This window comes from Parambassis ranga, chromosome 12 (assembly GCF_900634625.1).
Source record: "Parambassis ranga chromosome 12, fParRan2.1, whole genome shotgun sequence".
NCBI lineage: Eukaryota > Metazoa > Chordata > Actinopteri > Ambassidae > Parambassis > Parambassis ranga.
This window is the reverse complement of record NC_041032.1, coordinates 3,578,755-3,603,340: the sequence shown is the minus strand read 5'-3', so window position 1 is coordinate 3,603,340 and position 24,586 is coordinate 3,578,755. Positions and strand designations below refer to the sequence as shown.

The following is a 24,586-nucleotide window of genomic DNA, read 5'->3' as shown; positions in this document are numbered from 1 at the left end:
GAACTTTAGAAAGCGTGAAGGCAACAGTGGTGCCTGTGTTCATTGGGGCACTCAACAGTCCCTGGAAAGACATCAGATCTCTCAGTCCAGAAGAGCGCAATACTAGAAAAATCAACAAACTGCGCAGATCCCTGAAGCTCCTAGGATCCAAGCTTGAGAAAAGTTACACTTCAACAGCCTAAATGTACCTTTGGGTTTAGTGAAAGTTATCTTCTACTAAAACTGCAAAACAGCTGCTGTGCTCCTTACTCTCTAAACACTGCCTGCCCATAACATGTAGCTGACGGTACAATATTGTTTATCTTTCCTCCAGCAGATTGTCTGCATTGCTGATGTTAATAGGAAAAACTAACAAACAAACACAAAACTATTATTTCTGACTAAATATAAAATTCAGTTCAACTTCTGGACTTGTGTGACATGTCTCTGAACATGACTGTGTGCATTTTGGATTTGCAATGTTATCCAGGGGCCAAAATAAACAAGCTAGTTATACCGTGACATGCAGCCAGAAGCAATATAATAAATTGACTTTGAAATGTGCATTGGCACGAAAACAGTGAGAGCTGATAGAGCATGCTAAAAAGCATCAACCGGACAATGTAACAAAACATGGGTATATTATTGCTGAAAATGACAAACACGTAGGATACTATGTGTAAAATTAAAGTGGTACCTTGAGTCCTCCACACTCTGCTGCCGATCCTTGGTCCACTCCTGTGATGTAAATACCCAAAGCATATTCTGCTCCCCCTCTGATCATCAGACCCAGAGATCGGCCATCATCCAAAACCAAGTTGACCTATTTAAGACAGACAGAGAAAAGATAAACATCTGCAACATTTTAAATGACATTTTAGAGTCTCGATTGTTTCGCCTGACAGGCTGCTGGATTTGCTTGTGGTGTCAGGCTGCTTGCATAGAAATGGGTCAAACATAATGCACAGGGGAACAACAGCCCTGCTCTGGGTTTTGCTGGCGACAAAATAAAAGAGTTATAGGAGCTACTTAGATGTTGGGGTCAGTAATGGGAAGGCTGAATATTTAGATTGGAGGGATTACTGTATGAATTGGTCAATCAGTTTGTTAAGTATCATTCATGTCATTTTCCAGATAAGCAGCATGAATATCACACAGAAGGTGTTGGGATGGATACTTTTAAAAAGTATCCCATTGCCCGAGTTGATCTGAGCAACATAATCTGAATACTTGGCTTGTCTACACATTGAATTGCATTTTAAGTGATTGAATATAGCTATCACCCTCTGCTTACTAGACATTATTCTGGTGTGTTCTTCTGTTTCATGTTTCCTCTGAATGTGTTAGGCCCAAGTGTTCCATAAAGTGCAATATAATATCAATATATTTTCCATTGTCAACCAAACCTTACTACCTTACGTAACGTAACAACAGAGACATGCAGTAATAAAACCAAAATGTCAATGTTGAACCATGTATTTAAACTACCTGTGACTGCAAGCGAAATGTTCACATTTTAAATGAATAGACTTATGTTAGCAGCTAATAGCTAAGTAGTTCATTCATTTAAGTGAAGCTAACAAGCCAGTGTACCGGCATCATGATTGAGGGGCATTATAAGTATGCAACGCAACACATTCACTCTTCATCCTCATCCTCAGACTCTGAACTACAAGCAGTCCGGCAGCACAGTCCTAACTGTCGGCCCCATGGACCGTACAAGGTCGGCTGGCAGAATTTAGCTTTCTGTCAGGTTTGTTGACATGGCTCGAAAATTTGAGCATTGATCAAAGATTTTGTATTGACAGTTAGAGCTCTCATTCCAATGATTATTCACCCTCATACACACAAACATAAACACATGAGGCAATCAATCAGGAGAAACTGGTGAGTGAAAATACGTGTGAAAGAACCACTGTGTAATCCACTGACTTCACCAATGTAACTGTATTCTACCAATAGAGATATTATTATTCTTATTACGTAATGGTACATGTGATCATGTTATTCGCTAACACTGGTCATAGTCTACATTCCAATATTAGTGATTATATATCATGATTTAGAACCTTTCCACCATTTCTAAATCACTATAATATATCCCATACTGTAGCCTACTAGTTACCTCTGCAAGGTCAAGATCACTTGATAATCAATCTATTAGATTAAAAAGTGAAGATATTATGAGCACACCCACATGTGAGTCTTCCCCCTGCACAAATTAGACATAACTCTAGTTAAGTATGATGCATTTCACAGCAGCGCAGACCTGACACATCTCACCATGAATCTCTCTAACAAGGAGCTGGAGCAGTATTTGACATGCACAGGTGGAAATGACCCAGGCTAAATAAATCACCTCAGAATTCTTCATGGTCGTCAGAGCTCCTCTCTCTGCCCATTATTATTAACATATATTCATGTCTTTCTTTAGAAAGAGGCTAATTGATTGGAGCAGTCACTGAGGTCCAGGCAGCATAAATACTTGGTTAGGTTTAGGGGACGATCAGGCTGTCACAGGATGTCGCACTACTCTATCTACTCTAACAAATAGTCATGATAGTCATGAGGGCGATAAATCTGGCCTGAATAAGTCTGTAATTGAAGGTGGATGATGGCTGGTCTAGATTTTTCCCTAGGAGGCTGGGGTTTGTGTGCCCTTAGAAATATTCTTATTTATTCTCTGAATAAACGTATCTGCCATTTTTTAGTTACTATGGTGATGGAGTCTTTTAACAAAACATTTACATGCACTGTATTTATACTAAGACAGGCAGGCTATTACTGGAAAAATCATCCCTGGTGTTTTACAAAACACCTTCTCCCTTTTCTCAGTTGCCAAGCTGACAGGAGCCTTCGAACTTAAAAGTGAGGTTACCAGCATAGACATGCAAGACTTCTACTAAAGCCTATCAAAGTAAGGATGCGACCATCCATTATTAATATCAGATATTGGCTAAATAGCTAGATCAGGTATCTAAAACTGAAGCTGAAACTTCATGTTTGCAATGCATGCTATGTCATGTACCAGGAGCATTTCAGAAGACTCGTACAAACGCACTCACGCAGTCACATTACTGAGTGAGCCAAGAGTCAGCCTCGTATCTACAAATGAAATGGTGGCGGATCAGTATCGGCTGAGATGCAAAGCGCAGCTATAGGTATAGTTTTTTGGGCCTGAAACACCAGATCAGTGCATTAGGAAACCATCCATCTGCTTGTCCAAAGGTCAATTCTAAGCTGCAGTCCCCACGCCTTAAACTACGAGAGACTTTGAAAGACTGAGGTGGTCCTATTTGCAGTCTGTGCTGGAGGCTACACGGTTTGATGAAAGGTTCATTTGTCTGATAAAAGTGCTTTATAGTGGCCCAGTGGCAGCATAATCAGCTTTCTTTGTTTGGTGCCTGTAGGTCATCTCATCATGGGTGTCCCTTAACTCTGCAGCTATTTGCTTTGCCCCATGAGCCTTTAGATCACTTAATTAAGTCATCATTGAAAGTCACAGCCTATTTTTCACGACACACATTATACATGCTGATGATTTTCCAAAAGAGTCAGAAACATAAATAAGAAAATGTCCCTCACGGGTCTATGGTACTCCTTTACTGTCAGTTTGTTTTCTTCTTTTTTAATACTCAAATGCCTTGTCATGGCCACCTATTTGGACTGATTATTAGCTGTCAGATTTGTGTGTGTTTGTACCTTTAAGAGGCATTTGGCATTATGTTATTAACCTTTAAGGACATGTAAGAGCAGTGTGTGTCACCTGTTAGGCGAAAGTCAGGAAAATGTTTGATGCCAAAAATAGATGCTCAAACTGAAACTTTGTCTTTCATGAAAGGGTTCATTTTTATTTTGTGTTTTTGTCCTACAGTCACTAACTGGAAACCAAGCAACAGTGGCACAGGCTTCCCACAAACCATCAGGAAAATCCACTGTGTGGCATTATCTGTCCCTGGTACCCAAACAAACACACAAAAGGGGGCCGAACACATTTTATGTGCTGACTATAACAAATATATGTTGTTATAAAGCACATGTGAGTGTTCACCTCATCAATCCCCATAGACCTGCAAGTTACAAATTTTACTTTAAAGGAGAAATAAACATGTTTATATACAATTTGTTTTGAATACATGCACTTAATATAGCAGAAAATTATGGGCATGGCTGCTTTGACTGACAGCTGGGTGCTGTCTCTCAGCAGTGCGCTTACTGCTTCTACGACTGCCTCAGCCACGCTTGTGTCCACCTCTTTGCCTGAATTAGAAGTTTAGGCAGACTGTGACATGCCAACATGGCCACACTCAGAGGCTGATCACAGGCATGAAGTGTTTTTTCTGTACTGTAAAGGTTTTGTCATGAGCCAGGGTCTTGGCTCCTTGTCTTTTATTATATTGTTTATTTTGTTATTTAGTTTTCAGTGTTTGTCCTCTTTCTCTGCTCCTCCTCAGTCCTTCCCTCTCTCCTTCTCTTCCTCCCTCCTCTTTCTCTGCTCCTCCTCAGTCCTTCCCTCTCTCCTTCTGTTCCTCCTCCCTCCTGTTCTCTGCTCCTCAGTCCTTCCCTCTCTCCTCCTCTAGCCTCCTCCCTGATTATCAGCTCCTCCCTAATTGTGTTCACCTGTGTCGTCTCTCCTCTTTTTAAGCCCTGTGCCTTCCCTTTGTCTTTGTCAGTTCTTCCCTTGTGATTCCTCGTGTGCACCCCCGTGTGTACTCCCTCGTGATTCACCTCTTCGTCCTTCTTCTTCCTCCGTGTTTCCTCATGTTTCCCCGATCATCTTCAGGTTTGGTTTGGTTTATTCTTTTGTGTTTATTTTGTACTTTTTACCTTTTGTTTGGCACTGTTTCCAGTAGCCCTCCTTTCGTTTACCTGCTCCTCTGGACTGCTTTTGTTATTTAGCTTTGAATAAAGCTCCTTTGTTGAACATTATTCTTGTCTGCGCCTGGGTCCTATTAAAACCCCACACGTCACATAACAGAAGAACTGACCAAAATGGACCCAGCAGACGTTTTATTTGATTTCATTGCTGCCCTGAAGGGGGCAGAGGAGCGTAGACAGTTTTTTCTGGATTATTGGGAGTTTATATGGGACTATGCCCTTCTATCTAAATTCGAGCCATTGTTCGAAGGGACTCGGCTGGCCTTCAAGTTTCCTTCCGAAGGTGGGGTTCAGTTGATGTCATCACCTCAGGTTCCGCCCGGAGGCGGGCTCCCGACGACGTCACCACTTCCGGTTCCGCCCGGAGGTGGGCTTCTGAGGACATCGCTCCTCCCCGCTCCGTCAGAGGGCGGACTCCAGACATCGTCGCTCCTTCCCACTCCGTCAGAGGGCGGACTCCAGACGTCGTCGCTCCTCCCCGCTCCGTCAGAGGGCGGACTCCAGACGACGCCGCTCCTCCCCGCTCCGTCAGAGGGCGGACTCCAGACGTCGTCGCTCCTCCCGTCTCGGCCAGAGGGCGGACTCCAGACGACGTCGCTCCTCCCGTCTCGGCCAGAGGGCGGACTCCAGACGACGTCGCTCCTCCCCACTCCGTCAGAGGGCGGACTCCAGACGTCGTCGCTCCTTCCCACTCCGTCAGAGGGCGGACTCCAGACGTCGTCGCTCCTCCCGTCTCGGCCAGAGGGCGGACTCCAGACGACGCCGCTCCTCCCCGCTCCGTCAGAGGGCGGACTCCAGACGTCGTCGCTCCTCCCGTCTCGGCCAGAGGGCGGACTCCAGACGACGTCGCTCCTCCCCGCTCCGTCAGAGGGCGGACTCCAGACGGCGTCGCTCCTCCCCGCTCCGTCAGAGGGCGGACTCCAGACGGCGTCGCTCCTCCCCGCTCCGTCAGAGGGCGGACTCCAGACGGCGTCGCTCCTCCCCGCTCCGTCAGAGGGCGGACTCCAGACGGCGTCGCTCCTCCCCGCTCGGCGTCGCTCCTCCCCGCTCCGTCAGAGGGCGGACTCCAGACGGCGTCGCTCCTCCCCGCTCCGTCAGAGGGCGGACTCCAGACGGCGTCGCTCCTCCCCGCTCCGTCAGAGGGCGGACTCCAGACGACGTCGCTCCTCCCCGCTCCGTCAGAGCTCCTCCCCGCTCCTTCAGAGGGCGGACTCCAGACGACGTCGCTCCTCCCCGCTCCGTCAGAGCTCCTCCCCGCTCCTTCAGAGGGCGGACTCCAGACGACGTCGCTCCTCCCCGCTCCGTCAGAGCTCCTCCCCGCTCCTTCAGAGGGCGGACTCCAGACGACGTCGCTCCTCCCCGCTCCGTCAGAGCTCCTCCCCGCTCCTTCAGAGGGCGGACTCCAGATGACGTCGCTCCTCCCCGCTCCGTCAGAGCTCCTCCCCGCTCCTTCAGAGGGTGGACTCCTGGCGACGTCACTTCCTCCCGAGCCACCCGAGGGTGGTCTTCCCTGTGCTGCCCCTTGTGAACTGTCTAACGAGACAATGGATTTTTTATTTTGTGGAACAGCTGTGGCTTTGACGTTGACTCTGGGGATAGTCTATTCGGATTATGTTGGACTTTCAGCCTCAGCCTCCTGTTCGGTCCTGGGTCACAGTCCTGACCCAGTAGAACCTTCAGCCGTTGTGACCGGTCTAGTCACTGAAGTTTCCTCGTCTCTGGTTTCCTGTCCGGCCCCCGGAGGGTTCTCGTCTCTGGTTTCCTGTCGGGACCCTGGAGGGTCCCCGTCTCTGGTTTCCTGTCCGGACCCCGGAGGGTCCCCTGCCTTGGCTTCCTGTCCGGACCCCGGAGGGTCCCCTGCCTTGGCTTCCTGTCCGGACCCCGGAGGGTCCCCTGCCTTGGCTTCCTGTCCGGACCCCGGAGGGTCCCCTGCCTTGGCTTCCTGTCCGGACCCCGGAGGGTCCCCTGCCTCGTCTTCGGTTCTGGCTTCCTGTCCGGACCCCGGAGGGTCCCCTGCCTTGGCTTCCTGTCCGGACCCCGGAGGGTCCCCTGCCTTGGCTTCCTGTCCGGACCCCGGAGGGTCCCCTGCCTTGGCTTCCTGTCCGGACCCTGGAGGGTCTTCTGCTTCGTCTTCGTCTCTGGCTTCCTGTCGGGATCCTGGAGGGTCTTCTGCTTCGTCTTCGGCGCTGGTGTTCTGCCCGGACCCTGGAGGGTCCGCTGCCTCGACTTCGCTGGTGTTCTGCCCGGACCCTGGAGGGTCCGCTGCCTCGTCTTCGCTGGTGTTCTGCCCTGACCCTGGTGGGTCAGCCTCACCGTCTACGCTGACCTTCTGCCGGGACCCTGGAGGGTCCGCAGCCTCGTCTCTGCCAACCTTCTGCCCTGACCCTGGAGGGTCAGCCTCCTCGTCTGGTGGGTCAGCCTCCTCATCTCTGCTGACTGTCTGCCCTGAACCTGGTGGGTCAGACTCATCGTCTCCGCCGACCTTCTGCCCGGACCCTGGTGGGTCAGCCTCATCGTCTCCGCCGACCTTCTGCCCTGACCCTGGTGGGTCAGCCTCATCGTCTCCGCTGGTCTTCAGCCCGGACCCAGGAGGGTTTGTCGTCTCGTCCTCGCTGGTCTTCAGCCCGGACCCAGGAGGGTTTGTCGTCTCGTCCTCGCTGGTCTTCTGCCCGGACCCAGGAGGGTCCGTCTCGCCTTCCTCGCTGGTCTTCAGCCCGGACCCAGGAGGGTCCGTCATCTCGTCCTCGCTGGTCTTCATCCCGGACCCAGGAGGGTTTGTCGTCTCGTCCTTGCTGGTCTTCAGCCTGGACCCAGGTGGGTCCGTCTCGCCTTCATCGCTGGTGGTCTTCCGCCCGGACCCTGGAGGGTCCGCGTCTCCATCGCTGGTGGTCTTCCGCCCGGACCCTGGAGGGTCCGCGTCTCCATCGCTGGCGGTCTTCTGCCCGGACCCCAGAGAGCCCTCAGCCATGTCCCTGCTGTGCTGCCACCCGGACCCCGGAGGGTCCTCACCCCTGTCCATGCTGGGCTTCCGACCGGACCCTGGAGGGCCCGTGACTCTGCCCCCACTGGCCCTTTTGCCCTTTTCCTTGCCTCTGTTGGGCAGCTGCCAGGACCCAGAAGGCCCCAAACCCCTGACTGTTTTGGCCCCCTGGCCATTTTTGACTCTGTTTGGGCCCTCTGGCCAGTTTGACTCTGTTTTGGCCCCCTGGCCATTTATGAACTTTGTCTTCTTCCCGAACTTTTGCCCATTGGGTCACCTTGTGTTGAACTCTGGCCTTGTAATTTTGTTTTGGTCCCTCCTCCGGACCTCCCCCCACCCTCCCGGCTCAGTTTTGGACTCTTGTTGTATTTTTCCTTCAGGGACGTCTGGGAGCCGTCCCTTGAGGGGGGGGTACTGTCATGAGCCAGGGTCTTGGCTCCTTGTCTTTTATTATATTGTTTATTTTGTTATTTAGTTTTCAGTGTTTGTCCTCTTTCTCTGCTCCTCCTCAGTCCTTCCCTCTCTTCTTCTCTTCCTCCCTCCTCTTTCTCTGCTCCTCCTCAGTCCTTCCCTCTCTCCTTCTGTTCCTCCTCCCTCCTGTTCTCTGCTCCTCAGTCCTTCCCTCTCTCCTCCTCTAGCCTCCTCCCTGATTATCAGCTCCTCCCTAATTGTGTTCACCTGTGTCGTCTCTCCTCTTAAGCCCTGTGCCTTCCCTTTGTCTTTGTCAGTTCTTCCCTTGTGATTCCTCGTGTGCACCCCCATGTGTACTCCCTCGTGATTCACCTCTTCGTCCTTCTTCTTCCTCCGTGTTTCCTCATGTTTCCCCGATCATCTTCAGGTTTGGTTTGGTTTATTCTTTTGTGTTTATTTTGTACTTTTTACCTTTTGTTTGGCACTGTTTCCAGTAGCCCTCCTTTCGTTTACCTGCTCCTCTGGACTGCTTTTGTTATTTAGCTTTGAATAAAGCTCCTTTGTTGAACATTATTCTTGTCTGCGCCTGGGTCCTATTAAAACCCCACACGTCACATAACAGGTTTGTATTTCAGACATTTCTCTTTTATTGCAGCAGTTGAATCTATTTGTTGTTCGTATATGTTTGTATGCAAATTGAAAACCCAATATCCAGACAATATTTGGGTCTGGTCCGAGATTTTCAGGAACTTTTGTTTTTACCCAGATGGCGACAGTAATATATTGGCTACATAAAAATTCCTGTTATCTTTCACTATTGGCTACTCAAACAAACTCAATTCACCAAAATACTGTATGTACATTTGGAAAGCAAATAGAGCCCGTTAAATTTTACACTGTCCACTCTGAGAGGTTTTCAAATGGCTTAGCTGTGCCAGACTTTAATGTTGTACTTTTCCTCCATAACAATAGGGCTCCTGATTACTTGGTTCGATCCTAATGCGGCTGTCTCTTGCCAAGATTGAAAAGGGGAATCAGTTGCACTCTGGCAGCTACATGATGGCACATATGCAAATATCTCTATTAAACAATGTCAGCTTCATCCCTCTTATACACCCGTTGGCGTAGACTTGGCCTCTGGCACTGAAATCTTACTTTTATTCACTGCATATTTCCCAGCCGTTCTTTAATAACAATTGTCTGCATATTGGAGGTAAGCCAGACACCTTTGCTCACCTTTAGGAATATGGAAGCATTCCTGTTCTCTGTGACATTTATGCAGGACATAGAGAATAGTTTAATTACCAGCATCCTACTTTTATTGGCACTGCATAGCAGCTCTTTAAGGCTTACTGCATTTCCGGGCATGGGCTGTCAATTCTGTTACTCTCTAAAGAAATATATGTAAAGAGTCCTATTGGTGTAAACGTCTCTCTTTTATAGGAAATGGAAATAAGGCAGCATTTATACAGCCTTTCTTCCAGACACAAAAAAAAATTTAATCCAAGGAGGGATTTGTGACTTACACCGCACACATAAATTGACTGCTACAAGTATGGAAACTGAATCACTTGTGCACCTGCACGTTGCTCAGTGTAAACTACACACTGCCAATGTGCTCAGCTCTATTTATAAGAACTGCTGAAACTAGTGACTCGTGACTTGTGACACTTAAAAACATCTTTATCTTATTGGCTACCAATATCTGCGGATACTGATATAATACCATGCCTGCCTACCATTTGATTGATACTACTAATACTAATCCACCAATTACTTCCCATGAATTAGTAGGAATAAACCTGAATTTTAAGCAGCACCCTTGCTTACATTATTAAACCACATTCTCATGTTACACTGATTTTGTAGCCCTTTAGACTTGATAAGATGTATTCTTAGCTGCCTATATTTTACTGTATGTGGATGAATGATAATATTTGATGATGTGTTTAGTAAAAGATTGTAACATGATGATATCAGAGAGCGCTGTGGGGGAGAGTCTCAGCTGACACCATTGGTTTACTTTACACTCCTAGTTGAATGTGTTTCAGCTGCAGTTGGAATTAGGCATTATAAATGACTGGTTAAAGTTAGGCTTTAGACAAGGAGGTCAGTATATAGGTAAACATCATGATTAAAGTTACAAAAACAAATTATTTATGATATTAAACACATGTTCTAAGAAAAATATTCTCTTCTGCTGCTGCTATTTTCGGGTACTATGGTGACAATTTCCACCCCCATTTGTCATTACCCTGCTGGAAAGTAATGTAATGAGTGATGTGGGTTTCCCAGGACTCAATACTCAACCTTCTATTATGTCATCCTGATTAGGACAAACTATGCTTAAACCAAGTACACTGTGAGACACATCACACACACAACACATGATTAGGACTTATCTGTGTAAGATGGCAGTTTCACATAGACTACTACGTCCTTATTTTTGCACTCTCTGGCTGACACTGGCTGTCTTTGGATAAGCACCCTGCATATCCATCAGTTCTGTGCTCAAATCATGCAAAGTTTTCTTACGTTAACTATTGCAGAGACTATATCGTTAGTGCATGTCTGTCAGGGTGGAGGTGTGGCATGGTGATGGTGGCTCCCAATTATAATGTCAGTCATGTCCATCAGCCCAACCCTGAATGCGACAACACATTCTATAGATTTACATTTTTGCAGCATGTAAGTGTATTAATGAGAACTTGTCTGGAGAAAAATACAAAGCATAACACATAGTACATTTATCAACTAACAGACATCTCACAATTACTTTTGTAGTTCTTATTAACGCCAATACAGACAATGTGAGTTTGTAAACAGTTGGCTTGAATAAAATATTAACCTCCTTTTGTGGCTCTCTCTTCTGTCATTGCCAGACCAGCTGTGTATTAAAAACACTGCGTGCCAGTTAGCTTAATGCAGAGCTATTAATCATCCCTAAACCACAGAGCTGATGGAGCCGATTCCAATAGGAAGTGGTCTTACAATAATGAGTTGTCAAAATGTCCAAATCTTATCTGCATTGTACTGACTGCAGTTAAGCAGTAAAGATTAATGTACAACTTTGTCAGCTGATGAAAAATTGAAAGTTCTAGTGTAATAAATCTTTTAAACAGCTCTGACGACTCCTTCAGGTCATAAGGTGATGACGGGGTGAGGTATTGTGGGAGTCAATTACTGTTCTGAGAGAAAAACTGCAATTCCTTGCATGACCACTTGAGGCTTGCTCTAAAAGTAAGTAAAACTTTATACATCTCCATGTTAAATAAAAAACTTGTCCAATCAGGTACAAGTTCTGTTTCCCAATAAATTCAAAGCTGAATTCATTGAAGAAGAAGTTCTCTTTATAAAATAAAACATCAAGCTGAGCTGTGAGTGCAAGGAGATACATGAGAGAGGGAGTGAAACAGAGTGGAGATCAGAGCCAGGGCGCTGCAAAAACTTCATCAGTGGAGCAAAAAAAAAAAAAAAACTCTCCTGAATGTGACTTGTCTTAGTCTGAAGTTTGGTTTCACAGTGTGACGCCTACTCCTAAAGCAAAATTATTAGTCGATGCTCCAACAGAGGAAACGGGATTAGATTTGAGGAAATATTTGTTACAGTGTTTATAGATCAAACACTGCTTATTTTAGCTCATATTCATTTAACTTGCCTTTTTACATATTGATATTTTTTATACTTTTAAGAAAATGAAAAAGAAAAAACATTCACCTTCTTCTCATCTCCTTCCTGCAGCAGCTGCATGTTGCTGCGCCGCTGGCTGTCGGTTCTCCTCAGAGTGGCGCTCCGATGTTCGGTGAGGTCAGGAGGGGGCGACACGCTCCGTCCCTGGGGGTCGACCCAGGTGTAAACATGGTTAGTGACATAGCCGCCTGGAATCCGCCCGACTGAACGCACTGAGAGAGAGAGCTTCTTACTGCCCTTCAGCACCTGAAAGAGGGGAGAGGGACAAATGAGTATGTCTTACATGGGTGCAAGTCAAAAGTACAAAAATACACACACACAGCAACAATTCAGTCAATTTAATTTGTTTTAATAAGACCATAACACACCAACACGCTAACATCCATGGACACAAATACGGTCTAGAGACAGGCTAGAAGGGGTTTTTGGTAGAAAATTAACAATTACAGAAAGAGGCATCCAATTTTTTCTACGTCCATCCCACATATATATACGAATACACACACACAGAGACACACACACACAACATTTCTAACACATTTCTACTGAAAATTGCTGTAGGCTGTGCCTCATTGCCCTCTGATAGCTTGCAGTCCCTCTGCAGATCAATGTATTCCCGTGTGCCTGGAGGTCTAGCGAAAAAGGCTTGAAGCTCTTAATGATCAAACTACCCTTGTGCACCGCCAACCCAAACAGGACTCGCTACTTTCATTTCAGACTAAAAATAATCACTAACACTGCTGATTTGGAAGCAGATATTGTGGCTGTCTCCAGGTTTCCTCTGACTGAGATAGACTGAGGTTAGAGTGTGCAGGAATCTCATCTTGAGAGTATCCTGAGACAATCCAACAGAAAGCCAACTAGAGTCATAGTAAAAAGAAAGTAGACTTACTTTAAATTCTAAATTAAAAACTAGGTAAGGGTTCAGGTAAATATCATGTTAAAACACACACATTCATAACAGTAAACACATTTTAGAAGGCAAAATGGTTGTAATATTCAGCTACCATCCCCTTTAATGTGTAAAGATGAAGCTGGAGAAATACAAGCTAACGTTAGATTTTCAAAGACTGAAATATTGATCTTATGTTCCTTTTTTCTAGCAAGAACAGGCTGTAAAAACAGAAGCCATGTGTAAAAAAACTCAACCCACCCTTACACCTTTTGTTGGAATTAAAAGTGGAAGTAGCAGCCAGGTGCTGCTGATCAAATGGTTTGGATCATAACAAAGCATGTGAGCTTGTAGAAGCACTTTTAGCAGCAGGAAGTTTGGTAATGATTTTCTGTATGACGTTATCAGTATTCTTTACAGCATTGCTTCAGTTCATTGAAGTTTGCAGCCGTTCCTTCATGCACAGCTCTCACACAGCATTTCAAATCAGGTTGAGGTTTGGACTCTGACTGTGTCACTGCAGCACCTTGATTCTTTTCTTTTTCAGCCATTCTGTTGTGCTGCATAGATGTGCTGCTGTGTTTGGGATCATTGTACTACTGCATGACCCAGTTTCAGCCAAGCTTCTGTGGGACAGACGGCCTCATATTCGACTGATGGTGGACTCACAGTGAGTGCGAGGAACCCAAGTCATCAGCCAAACACCAATCCTTGCATCGGGAAACAAAGGACTGCTGAGATTTGTGGGCTTTGTTCTTAACAGCAGTTGAATTTGGCATAAAAAACAACTGCTGGTTAAAGTTAGGCATTAAAAACTGGGTAAAAAAATCCTCTTAAAAGACACAGATTCATAACAATAAACACATTTTGTAAGGATAACCACCCCTGTTGCGTAGACACCATTTTTGGCTACCATCATGGTGAGTCCCCACTCACCAGGGATGTCCAGATCTGATCACATGATTGGAAATCGGGCCAATTTCATGGATTCCGACTCAGAATCAGAATCGGACGTTACTTCCCGATCAGTACTCGAATATATATGTATTTAGGGCTATCAACAATGCGTGTTGTCTAGGTGTATGATTGTTGCTTTGGGTGTGAGAGGTCCTGGGTTCAAGACCGGGAGGATCATTTGTGAAATGTCCCAGTTTGGGGATGGACGAAGTATTTATACTTTGTGGCAATGCATTTCAGTGCGGAGGCGAACGCTCCTCTTGGGACACACACACATAGAGAGAGAGAGAGAGAGATGCAAAAACAAACGCGAGCAGTAACAGGTAATATGTTTACCTCACTTTAAGACTTGCTAAACTCCAGATAGAGAACAATATAGTATTCTTCGTCTTTTCACTGCGCCTGTTTTTTCACACACCCACATGTTTGTGGTATCCACAGTTCCCCTGGATGCAGGATGGTGCTGCAGTCGTGTGTCATAAAACAAATTTAGCCTCAAATGTCAAGAATCCAAAAAATAAAAAAATGTGTCACCAAATCCATAAACAAAGCAGTCCTTACCCCTCTTACAAACAACCATTAAATGCTCCTGTTGAAAAGCCTATTAACATATGCTCCAAGCTACAACGAAAATTATTACTTGTCAGAGCGCAGCGGATTGAAAAGAAGGCCCATCTCAATGAACGCAATGATCCGGCTGAATCAATTTCACAATCTTGATTTGTGCTGCAAGATAACAACTTCAATTCTGAGGCAACAAAACCCTGATTGTGCCAAAAGACCTCTCATCACCTTCTCCTGCATTGATAAGTTACTGTGGTTAAAGAAGATAGAGCCAAAAAGAAGGGGCAGGATTTGTTTTTTTGTTTTTTTAAAGATGGAAAATATAAGGAAGAATACAAAAAAGAAAAAAATAATTGCAGCCTTCTAAGATTGCTCTCGACATCCATTGTCAAACACAAGAAAGGCAGAATATGTAGGACATACTAGCTATACAGCTATAATTATGTTCAAAATTAGTTGTTTTAAGGGAGGGTACATTCTATGTAATGACAATGAGTATTCAAAACTGTGGTTTCCAGATGCCCTACAGCACCCACAATCTGAAGCTTGGTCCAAGAACACCGTTTTCTCTTTGGAGCATCACAGTTTTTTTTTATTCATAGCTCCAAACAGGCCTAAGGAACAGGTCTAAGGAACTTCACTGCATTTAAAGGAAATGGAAGTAGAAGGCGAAACAACCTGAAGTACAGTGAGTTCGGGCAACGTGACACACGAGGAGAAAAGAAAAGATGGAAGGTAATGGAGGTGTTGAGGTGCTGAGGCCGCCTCCTTTCCATTCCTGTGAATAACAAACAGTAGTAATCAACAGAGCAGATGTGGTACACTGGTCCAAATGCCCCCCCCCCCCACACACACACACACACACCACAACCCCTGGGAGAGAAAGTGCTGATTGTGACACAGAGTTAGATGAAGCTCACCATGACTCCACAAGCAGAACAAACAGTGCTAGGAAAAAAATAATGGAATATGCAGCGGAATATAATGGTAAATAGTAATGGCAGGTAAACTGCTTTCAGACAATGCTATAGAAAGAAAAGAGTCCAAGCAATCCATTTGGTACGCAAAAGCTGACTGCACAAAGCCAAAACACCATCCAATTCCATCACATCAGAAATGCACGCTCATATACTGCAGAGCTTTAAAGGCACCTGATGTCAGGAAAATTACAGAGTAAGAAATTACTTATGAGCCCTGAAGGATTAAACCATAAAGCCTGGTTATATAAAGAGTCTCTATTAAACTGCCACGGAGGGATTGCAATTTTTTTTTCTTTTCAATTGGGAGTCCTAAAGCTCCAAAACTATAGTAAATACAGAATTAATTAAGTTTTGTCATAAGCAAAGTGCACATCAAAGTGTGTGGTGAAAATAGTACAGATAGTAAAAAGTTTTTAAATAAATTATTTTTTTTTCTACCTGCTGCATAGGCCCATCTGAGACAAGAGGCTTGACACAGTTGTTTCAGACGTACAATAATGTAGATCCCATGAAATAATAACCCAATATTTATAGCAGTATTTAAGGCATTTCTTTACACTAAATACCAAATATGTTATGTTGTGATGCGGAAGTTGTGATGTGGAAGTCCCCCAGTGGAGGGAATAAGGGGATAAAAATATTTTAGAATTGTTAATACTATTAAAGTTTAAGATAAGATAAGATAAAACTTTATTAATCCCGAAGGAAATTCTTGTGCCAGAGGTATCAAGTTTCATTAAATGCGGTTAAGTACAGAGTATAAGAGTATAAAACTATTAGTAATACATTAAAGACTTCGGACAAAAAAACAACGGCTCACCTAACTTTACCTTAGTACAGTTCATGTTATATAATAAAAACGATTTATTGATAATAAAGTTAATATCTGACATTATTCATTAATTATGATTTAGATAAAACCTGATGAGCATAGTTAGCAATTTTGTGCCCCATTGCTCATCTTGGTGTCCTTTTCAAAAACACAAGGGCTGTCCAGGAGTTCAAATGAGGTTTTCGGGTTGGGACAGGTGGATTTATGACAGTTAAAGAAATTGCTCCACAGGTCCTCTGTTAAAAGCATTTCTTCTTCTGGTGCTGGCAGATAATTTGGCTGCAGAGCTGAAACCACTCAATGCTAATTGTCCCTAATAATTTCAAACGTTTGATTACTTGTCGTGTATGCACACTAACGCAAGCACAGGCTAACTCCAGTGCACCGAAGCGTGCCATCAGAATATGCACTCAAACAAACAAAAAAACGCAAATCTGTAAACACAAAATGATCAGATCCATGAAAGTGATACAGACAGTGCAGGTAGAACACACAGAAAGGTAAATTGCCTTTCACCATGTTTATTTACTGCAGTCAGAGAAGACCTGTCAGCAATACAGGATCTGATTTACACATACACACTTAAACTGTCAGCTGTAACATTATGACCATATAATGTTTAATAGTGCATATATCACTCTTTTCCTATCAAAATTGACCCCTGGAGACAAAGACTGCACTAGACCTCTGAAGGTATGCTGTCATATTTGATATTAGCAGATCCTTGAAGTCTTAAACGTTTTGGAGGGGGATGTCCATGAATTGCGAGACACGGCATTCCACAGATGCTCCTCTTGATTATGATCTGGGGAATTTTGAACTTGTGTTCCTTATACCATTCCTGAACCACTGTTGCATTATGACAGGGGCCATTATCACAGAGGCTACTGCCATCAGGGAATACTGTTTCTATAAAAGTTTAGGTAGGTGTCACACCGGAATCTTTCCCAAAGCGTACCACTACCTCTTCCCATAGTGCATCCTGGTACCATGTGTTCCCCAGGTGGACACATCCTACTATCCTGTCAACATGATGTCAACATCCTTAGCTGCATGATCCACTTCTAGTCAATTTCAGCAATGGACTGACAACTGACAATGACAACTTGCAACCATTAACTTCACCTTCCATTGCATCAGTGAGCCTTGGCTACCAGTTCAGCTCTTTTCTTTACTCTTACTTGCCTAATGTGTCCCACCCACTGACAGGGTTGCCATGGTTACCATATAATCAGTGTTGTCACTTCACCTGCTAGCCATCAGGAATGTTATTGCTAATTGGTTAAAGGAAAAATCAAAATGACAAGTTTCATATTCAGTTGCTGGCTGCTTTTACTTTTCTAGTTATTTTAGATTAGTATTAAGGATGAACCTGCACATACACACAGACATATATACACACATCCTATATCCTACCCTCTGCCTGCCAGTCCACAAAACAGCATGTGTACAATGTGAATATAGAGGTGTGCTGCTGTGTCAAATGTCTTGTGCTTGGATTTTGCACAGTTGACACTAGAGGCCGTCTGCCTGTCAACATTCATACCAATGTGTACACAGTGAGTCCTCAGACTACAGCCATTTACTCACACATTGATACCACATTGACAAAATCCATCAAAAGACACCTGCAGAAGTACTCACAGTATATCTCCAAGACCACATTTTGCTGTGACCACACAACCCACACACACACAAAGTGGCAAAAATCCTTACTAACATACAAACACATGCTGATACCCCCGACAGCTACCGTCACCGCTGAATACTGCTGAAATGCATATTTTCTAATTCCCTGTTCACACGTACAGAGTCAAATTCAGAAGACGCTACTGGATGTAATTCATTGTGAGTTCAACCTTGAAGACCTGTGGTGCAGCCTGGCACTACTCACAAACTAAAAAAAAGGCATCCTGCAGCTCAGCCAGAGAGAGATTGAGTTTGATGTACAGGAAACATGAGAGAACAGTGACATCCTCCTGACACAAACAAGACAAACAAAATCAGTATTTCGGTTCTTATATTATCCTGGAAAAGGGTTAGGAGATTAAAATGACAGATTACTCTTTGCTGGCAATGCTGTGTTGCGAGTTCATAGTGTGTTTGTTCAATTACAACAACCAGCAGCGATGGCAGGCCCGCAGAGAGAACAAGCGAGCTGTAACAAAACTGGAATGTGTTTGTTTGATGGCTTGTTGGAAATCTGAGTGCAGCTGGGAGGAAAGCGGATGTGTCAGCGGCGTGAATGGATCATAGCCATCGAAGCTGTGCAGCGTTGGCACAATTTTCAAAGTCCGATCCATCTATCCGCATGTTTGTGCCTTTGGGAGAAAAGGAGACCGGCGAATAGCATGCAGGAGCCAAAAGAACCAACGCGGGAATAACGCACCCTCATTTCCACATCAGTCGGAGCGTGCATGTGTCACTCTGACAGGTAAAACTCACAATGTGTCATTGTCAAGGCACACAGGGCAATCAGTATACAGTACACTATTATTTTATAGGGCTCGAGTGAGTCAGATATATAATGAAAATATGATTTTCTTCAGTTTTATTGTTATATTCTAAGACTAAAATGCAATTCAGTTATCATAGTCAATCAATCATAGTCTGATGCAGCAGGTCAGTAGTCACAGATATAAAGCTGTGTGGAGAAAGGAACCCAAAACAGGTAGGGAGTGAAAACATGCAACATGTTTTCCTGCTTATTCTAAAGCAGAGTTTGCTGTAACAGCTAATAACTCCAGGGTCATACCTTAGCTTCTGTTCCTTGCAAGTTCACAAAAACCATCCTATTATATAAGAACTAATAATTTAAGAATGTCCTAGTAGAATGTTGTTCTTGTCAACAAACAGGGCACATATGGGCAAGATCCCTGACAGATCAGTGAATAGCACAAAAGTACAGCACTGCCATGGAGACAGGTATCTTCCAGGCAGGTGTCCATACAGTTATCCAAAATCAATCCAAATCCAAATGTCCTGAGCCTGAGAGATTTCGCCATCAATTTGTAACCATGGTTAAAGGTTTGGGGGCTTGGACACAATTGGTGAGTTCTTTCAGCTAGGGATGCACTGCTTGGCCCTGATGGCTAGACTAATGGCTTAGACTAGGTATCTGCAGCACACACAGCATGCTGGTAGACTTTCAAAACACAGATCAGGCAACAACAATTGAGCAAGTCAGCTGTATGGTGAGCCACACGAACAAGTCCAAGTTGGCTTGCTTTAAACTTTTCACCATTGCTACACTAACTACACTATTTAACCTCTTTTCACAAGGAAAATGCTCCAGCTTACATGACTATACAGGTGATCCAAACATTTGGATCTAAACTCATCCAACATCTGCCATATTCACCTGATTTTACTACCTTTTCATGTAGAAGGAGCTCAGTTGTCATCGTCACTGCTGTGGACACTTTCTAAAGTACGCCATCTTCTACAAAAGTGACCACCAAAACAAGTGGACACAGAGGATAGACAATAAATGTCTTTAAAACTCTACAGTATAATGACTTACACACACAGGTCTTTGTTCTGAGTACAGTTTTTTTGCCACACGTGTGAGCCTCCTCACACACATTTGTTGGACGTAGTAGAGCAGTTTAGGCCCCAAATGAAGTAAATGCTCAGAAGGATTAATGAGTAATTGACAAGGCCACAAACACAGAGACTTAATGGAGCTGAATCATCAATCAAAAGGGATTAGGCACAGGAAAAACATCCACAATGCTCTGCCCAAGCCATCTCCACTAATCCTCCCATTCCCCCAATCTATCTCATACTCCCTGTTTGTCTCTTAATTTAAATAAATGGCCTTGACAACCTGCAACAAACACAAGTTTGTGTGCGTACATGTAGGACACAAGGACAGGACAAAAACAAGTCTGACAGTAAATATGCATGGAAAAAGTCCAAATATAGCAGTTAAGATCAGTAAACACTGTATCTACACTACGTTTTTTTTCTGCCTGTCTCATATTCTGCTGTGGAGCGTGTCCTTCCATCACACACACACACTCACACTCACAGGATGTCATGCTATAAAATATATATCATACTGCCTACAATACTGCCGTTTATCATTTTAAAGTGAAAGGAGTGAAAGATAGATGCGTGCTTTAGACACAACAGTATGGATAAAAAAAAAATAATCGTTATGGCTGTAAAATGCTAGCAAGTGGGGAAATAAGATTCAATTCAAAACAAGCGTTTTTCTGTCATAACATTTAAATCCTACTAGGCCGTCTGAGGACCTAAAACATGCCTCTGTAAATGTTTCTTTTTATATTTTGCACTCTAGGGCTAATGGTTTTTATTCCCGAGTACCTTCTCTTGATGAAGTCTGTGCTGGGGCCATTTAGGCATAATGAGCTGCACAATCAACTTGACTCAGGGTTCTGGATTCTAGGGGTTTTAAAAGCTTAAGAATTTAGTGGGCAACAGCAGCCTTCAGGGCAGAAAAATTAATGTGCAAATGCCAAAAAAAAAAAAGCAGTTCCTAAAATAGCTACAGAACGAGCCATAGATATCAATGGTAAAAAAAAAAAAAAAGCCCAACATATCAGGAGAAATAAACATGTGTACCGATGAAATCTTGGACTCTTGAATTACCTCTTGAGATGAATTACCCATTAAAATGCTATTAAGATTTAAACATGTTGATGAAGATTCTCAGTCATCCAGGACATATTTATTCAGAAGGTTGAAGCGAGGCATCTGGAGTTTTCTTGAAGACGTTTCGCTGCTCATCCAATCTTCACCTTCACCTCAACGAGAAAGGACACAATTTAGACAGGAAGGACAGATGGTTTGAAAGAGGAGTCAAGGAAGCCACCTATGTTAAGCTGGAAAATCAGACATCATCTTTCCAACACATACAGTGCAGCTTCCATCCATTCCCAGGAAGTTTCCCTCCAAGTCACATGTGTCATGATCCTTGTTTTGTATTCTTATTGTTTATCCTTCCTGTTGTTATTATTTTGAGATTATTTAGTATCTCCCTTCCTCTTCGCCTTTCTTCCTTCCTCCTGTCCTCTTTCATTAGCCTTTTCCTTCCTTGCCCTCCAACCTACTTGTTCCTCCTTCTCCTCTCCCTCCTGATATGTTCATCTTCCTTTTGCAGTCTGTTCTCTCTGCCTGCCTTTCCCTGTGCTTTGCCTCAGTGTTCCCTCGTCTTCCTGTCTTATTTTGTAGTCCTGTCCTCCCTGTATGTTCTCAGTGTCTTTACTTCCTCCTGTTTCCCGCCTCTCCTGATTACAAGCTCCTTCCTGATTGTTTCCACCTGTGTCTTGTCTCCCTCCTTAAGTCCTGTGCTCCCCTTTGTCCTCGTCGGATCATTGTTTATCTTACCTGCTTTGTGGTTTACATGTCGTTGTGTCCTCCTTGTCATTTCGTCCTCCTGTTCCTCCTTTTGGATTTATTCATTGTTAGGTTTGTTATTTATTTCATCATTTTATTTTTGTGCTTTCATCGAAGTCTTATTCTCAGTCTTAGCTTAGTTTCTAGCCTTTTGTTGTAGTTTGTGTTGAGTTTTGACCTTGGCTTTTGAATAGAGCTCACCTTTAGTTACTTACAACATGTGTCCCTCAAGAACAATGGGTTGTCAACCTGTCCCCCTTCTGTAATCTCATAGTCATAGCCATTCATTAGACACACGCGACACAGTCAGTCAGACCAACACAGGTTATTATGGAAACCTTTAGAGCTATTTTTTGTAAGTTTCACCCAGACCCACCCACTGAGGTCTGTAACCACATATAAACCATGTTTCCCCACCAAACAGTTAGAACTGATGAAGCTGCTTGGATGAGCAGCGAAACGTCTTAAAGAAAACTCTACAAGTCCAGACGCCTTGCTTCAATCTTCTGAATTAAGATTTAAACAAATTCACACATAGTTCGGAGTAGAAACACTCTTTGCCATTTATGAAACTCAGGCAGTTAGGAAATTTTGTGTCGGGGACTGATCTCCAAAAGGGCGACTTCCTCATAGGCTTCATTTCTCAGCCCTGAAAGTTGATGCTTAGGTCCAACATGCACACAGTTTCTGCTTATGACGACACAAATTCCCATGGTAGACATGCACTCGGATCAAACCGCTGCTCTTATTTCTAGTAAGTCAATTGTAAAAGTGAGGATGCATAAATGAACTATTACATCCTCTGTATGTAATTCAATTTGAAATTGAAGAGAAAAAAAAATGGCTAAAATGACTCTGGGTGAATCTACCCCCCCACCCACGCCCCATCCACACCACCTCATTAATCAAACTCGCCACCTATAGCTCCTCTCCTCCCTCTCATATCTCCTGTATTGAGCGCCATATCTCTCAGTGGCTTTTATTTACGATGCCTCCACCGACATCTGTCAATGATATTTACACAGACTGAGAGGTAGAGCAAGAAAAGAGAGACAGGACAGATTATCAAGAGCAGCCAATCCAATGCTCAGCCGGTGTTCTTGAATTTCTTCATGTGTCGTACTGTACAACAAAGACTGGCTGAATCCATCATCCTTCTGTATCAGCTTTCATACATCTGTTACATTATTAACAGGATAAATGATTTCTAAAGCAATAGACATCACAGAAATATCAACATAAACAAAACAGCCTGTTTGTTACTGATATTTCAGTAGGTGCCACTCTTTGCATCCAGCTTGGCGTTATGTTGAAGGACCTTCTTTTGTCCTGAGCCGTACAAAAGCTGCTTTTGTGCCTGCAGGTGAATTGCTTCTGTTTCCGCCTGCTCCCACTGAATCAATTAAAACACTCGCAGGCGCATCGACGTACCGTTCGCGCTTTAGACGAGAACTCCGCCCGCAGCCATCAGAAAAGTGTCTGACACATCAAATGGGATGTTTCTGAATAATTATCACCGTCTTGAGCCAGGAGCCTTACTAAGACAAATGGAGTTACAGCAGTGAATTTAGAGATAGTGAGTGAGAATGTGTACATGGAGGACATGATAAACATTTCGTGTGAAGCATATGGTGTCATGCCTCATTTTCTCATCTGAAGAATGACTCATAAGATGCTCAATGTGTTTGTCGAGCGGCATGTACCAAAGCAGACAATCAGAATCAGAAAAAGGCATATACGTGCGTGTTTACACATATAAAGCGTCTGTCTTGGCATTTTGTTTAAATATATATAGATGTTTACAGTAATAGTCTAAGTAGCAGCTGCTCATGTAACATAATTGTCTTTGCATGGAGTTGAGGTGCATAGCCTTTTTCATAAGTGCAACGACGACTTGGTTAAATTCAGCATACATTATTGGACATGAAATAATAAGCCATAGACAGGTCATTGCAAGTAACATGCTTATTATACAGCTCTAGAAATCAGTAATAAATTGAAATAAGCTTGATTTGACATGACCTTCCCTGTGGATCAGACAGGGAGGCGAGGCGAGCCTATATATTAGGCCTATTAATTACAAATAATGAATAAACTTGAAATTGAGGTCATCAAAACCTAACATTTGTCAAATAATGTCTGTTTGGATGAGAAAATAAAGCACCATTTTTAAACAACACGTCCTTATGAAAAAACGCAATATTTGGTTGATTAAATGTCGGCCAGATATGACACATGCTTATGGTTATGCTAATGGAACATCTTAACATATAGGAGGCATGTAGTTAAGGGTTGTTTTTACCAGCTGTGCTATGGCTATATTTGATGTGAAAAAAAATAAAAAAAATAAAAAAATACTGGATAAGGTTAAAAAAAAAAAAAAAGGTAAGGTGTTAGGTGTAGATCATCAAGACACACACAAAACTTATTCCTATTGCTTTACAGCAGTGCAATCCCCGCTTCTTCATTTTTCACTATCATCACTGGTAAAACAGAGGATGTGCATAATGCGATATATATATATATATATATATATCAGAGAACAAGGTTTTTCAGTATGAGGCTCCCTCCAGATGTGCCTGCCTATTAATCAGCTTAATATGCTGAGGTGTCAGCCGACGCCAGATTTGAAAAGAAATTACAAAAAAAAAACAGCCCGATAAATGGCTTTTCCTCTTCGCACTTGTGTAATAAAACAGCTTTTAATCGCCACACATTTGTATGAATGCAATGTCAAACCTTTAAACATACTTCTTTGCACCCCAATCCACTGTGACATTTTTACAGGTGTCACAATAGCAGCATGACGAATTCAAATGGCTGTACCTCGGTGATCATGAGCCCGAGTTGCTGGAAATATTTAACAGTCCCTCTTTGCTAAGCCCAAATATTCTCAGGCACTCTCACCATGGCAACCAGTCAGCATGATTATAATTACCTGTATTTTAATGCACCTCTAGATTTAGATGCAGGCTGACATTTCTGAACCACATTATTATTTAAAAATATATATAAATCCATAAGATGAATCTACCTGCAGAGGCAGGCTGTGTCTATAT

The 24,586-nt window shown here is 43.6% G+C and overlaps 1 protein-coding gene across 2 annotated transcripts in view; it reads right to left on the bottom strand.

Moving 5' to 3' along the window:
- The window catches only part of whrna (whirlin a), a 134,873-nt gene that overhangs the window by 65,743 nt on the left and 44,544 nt on the right, over nucleotides 1–24,586 (bottom strand). For both annotated transcript variants that reach the window (XM_028417797.1, XM_028417798.1), the window contains exons 2-3: nucleotides 11,966–12,184; nucleotides 677–802 (exon numbers count right to left, since the gene is read on the bottom strand). In XM_028417797.1, the coding sequence (XP_028273598.1) occupies nucleotides 677–802; nucleotides 11,966–12,184 (345 nt within the window). The remainder of the gene's footprint in view (nucleotides 1–676; nucleotides 803–11,965; nucleotides 12,185–24,586) is intronic.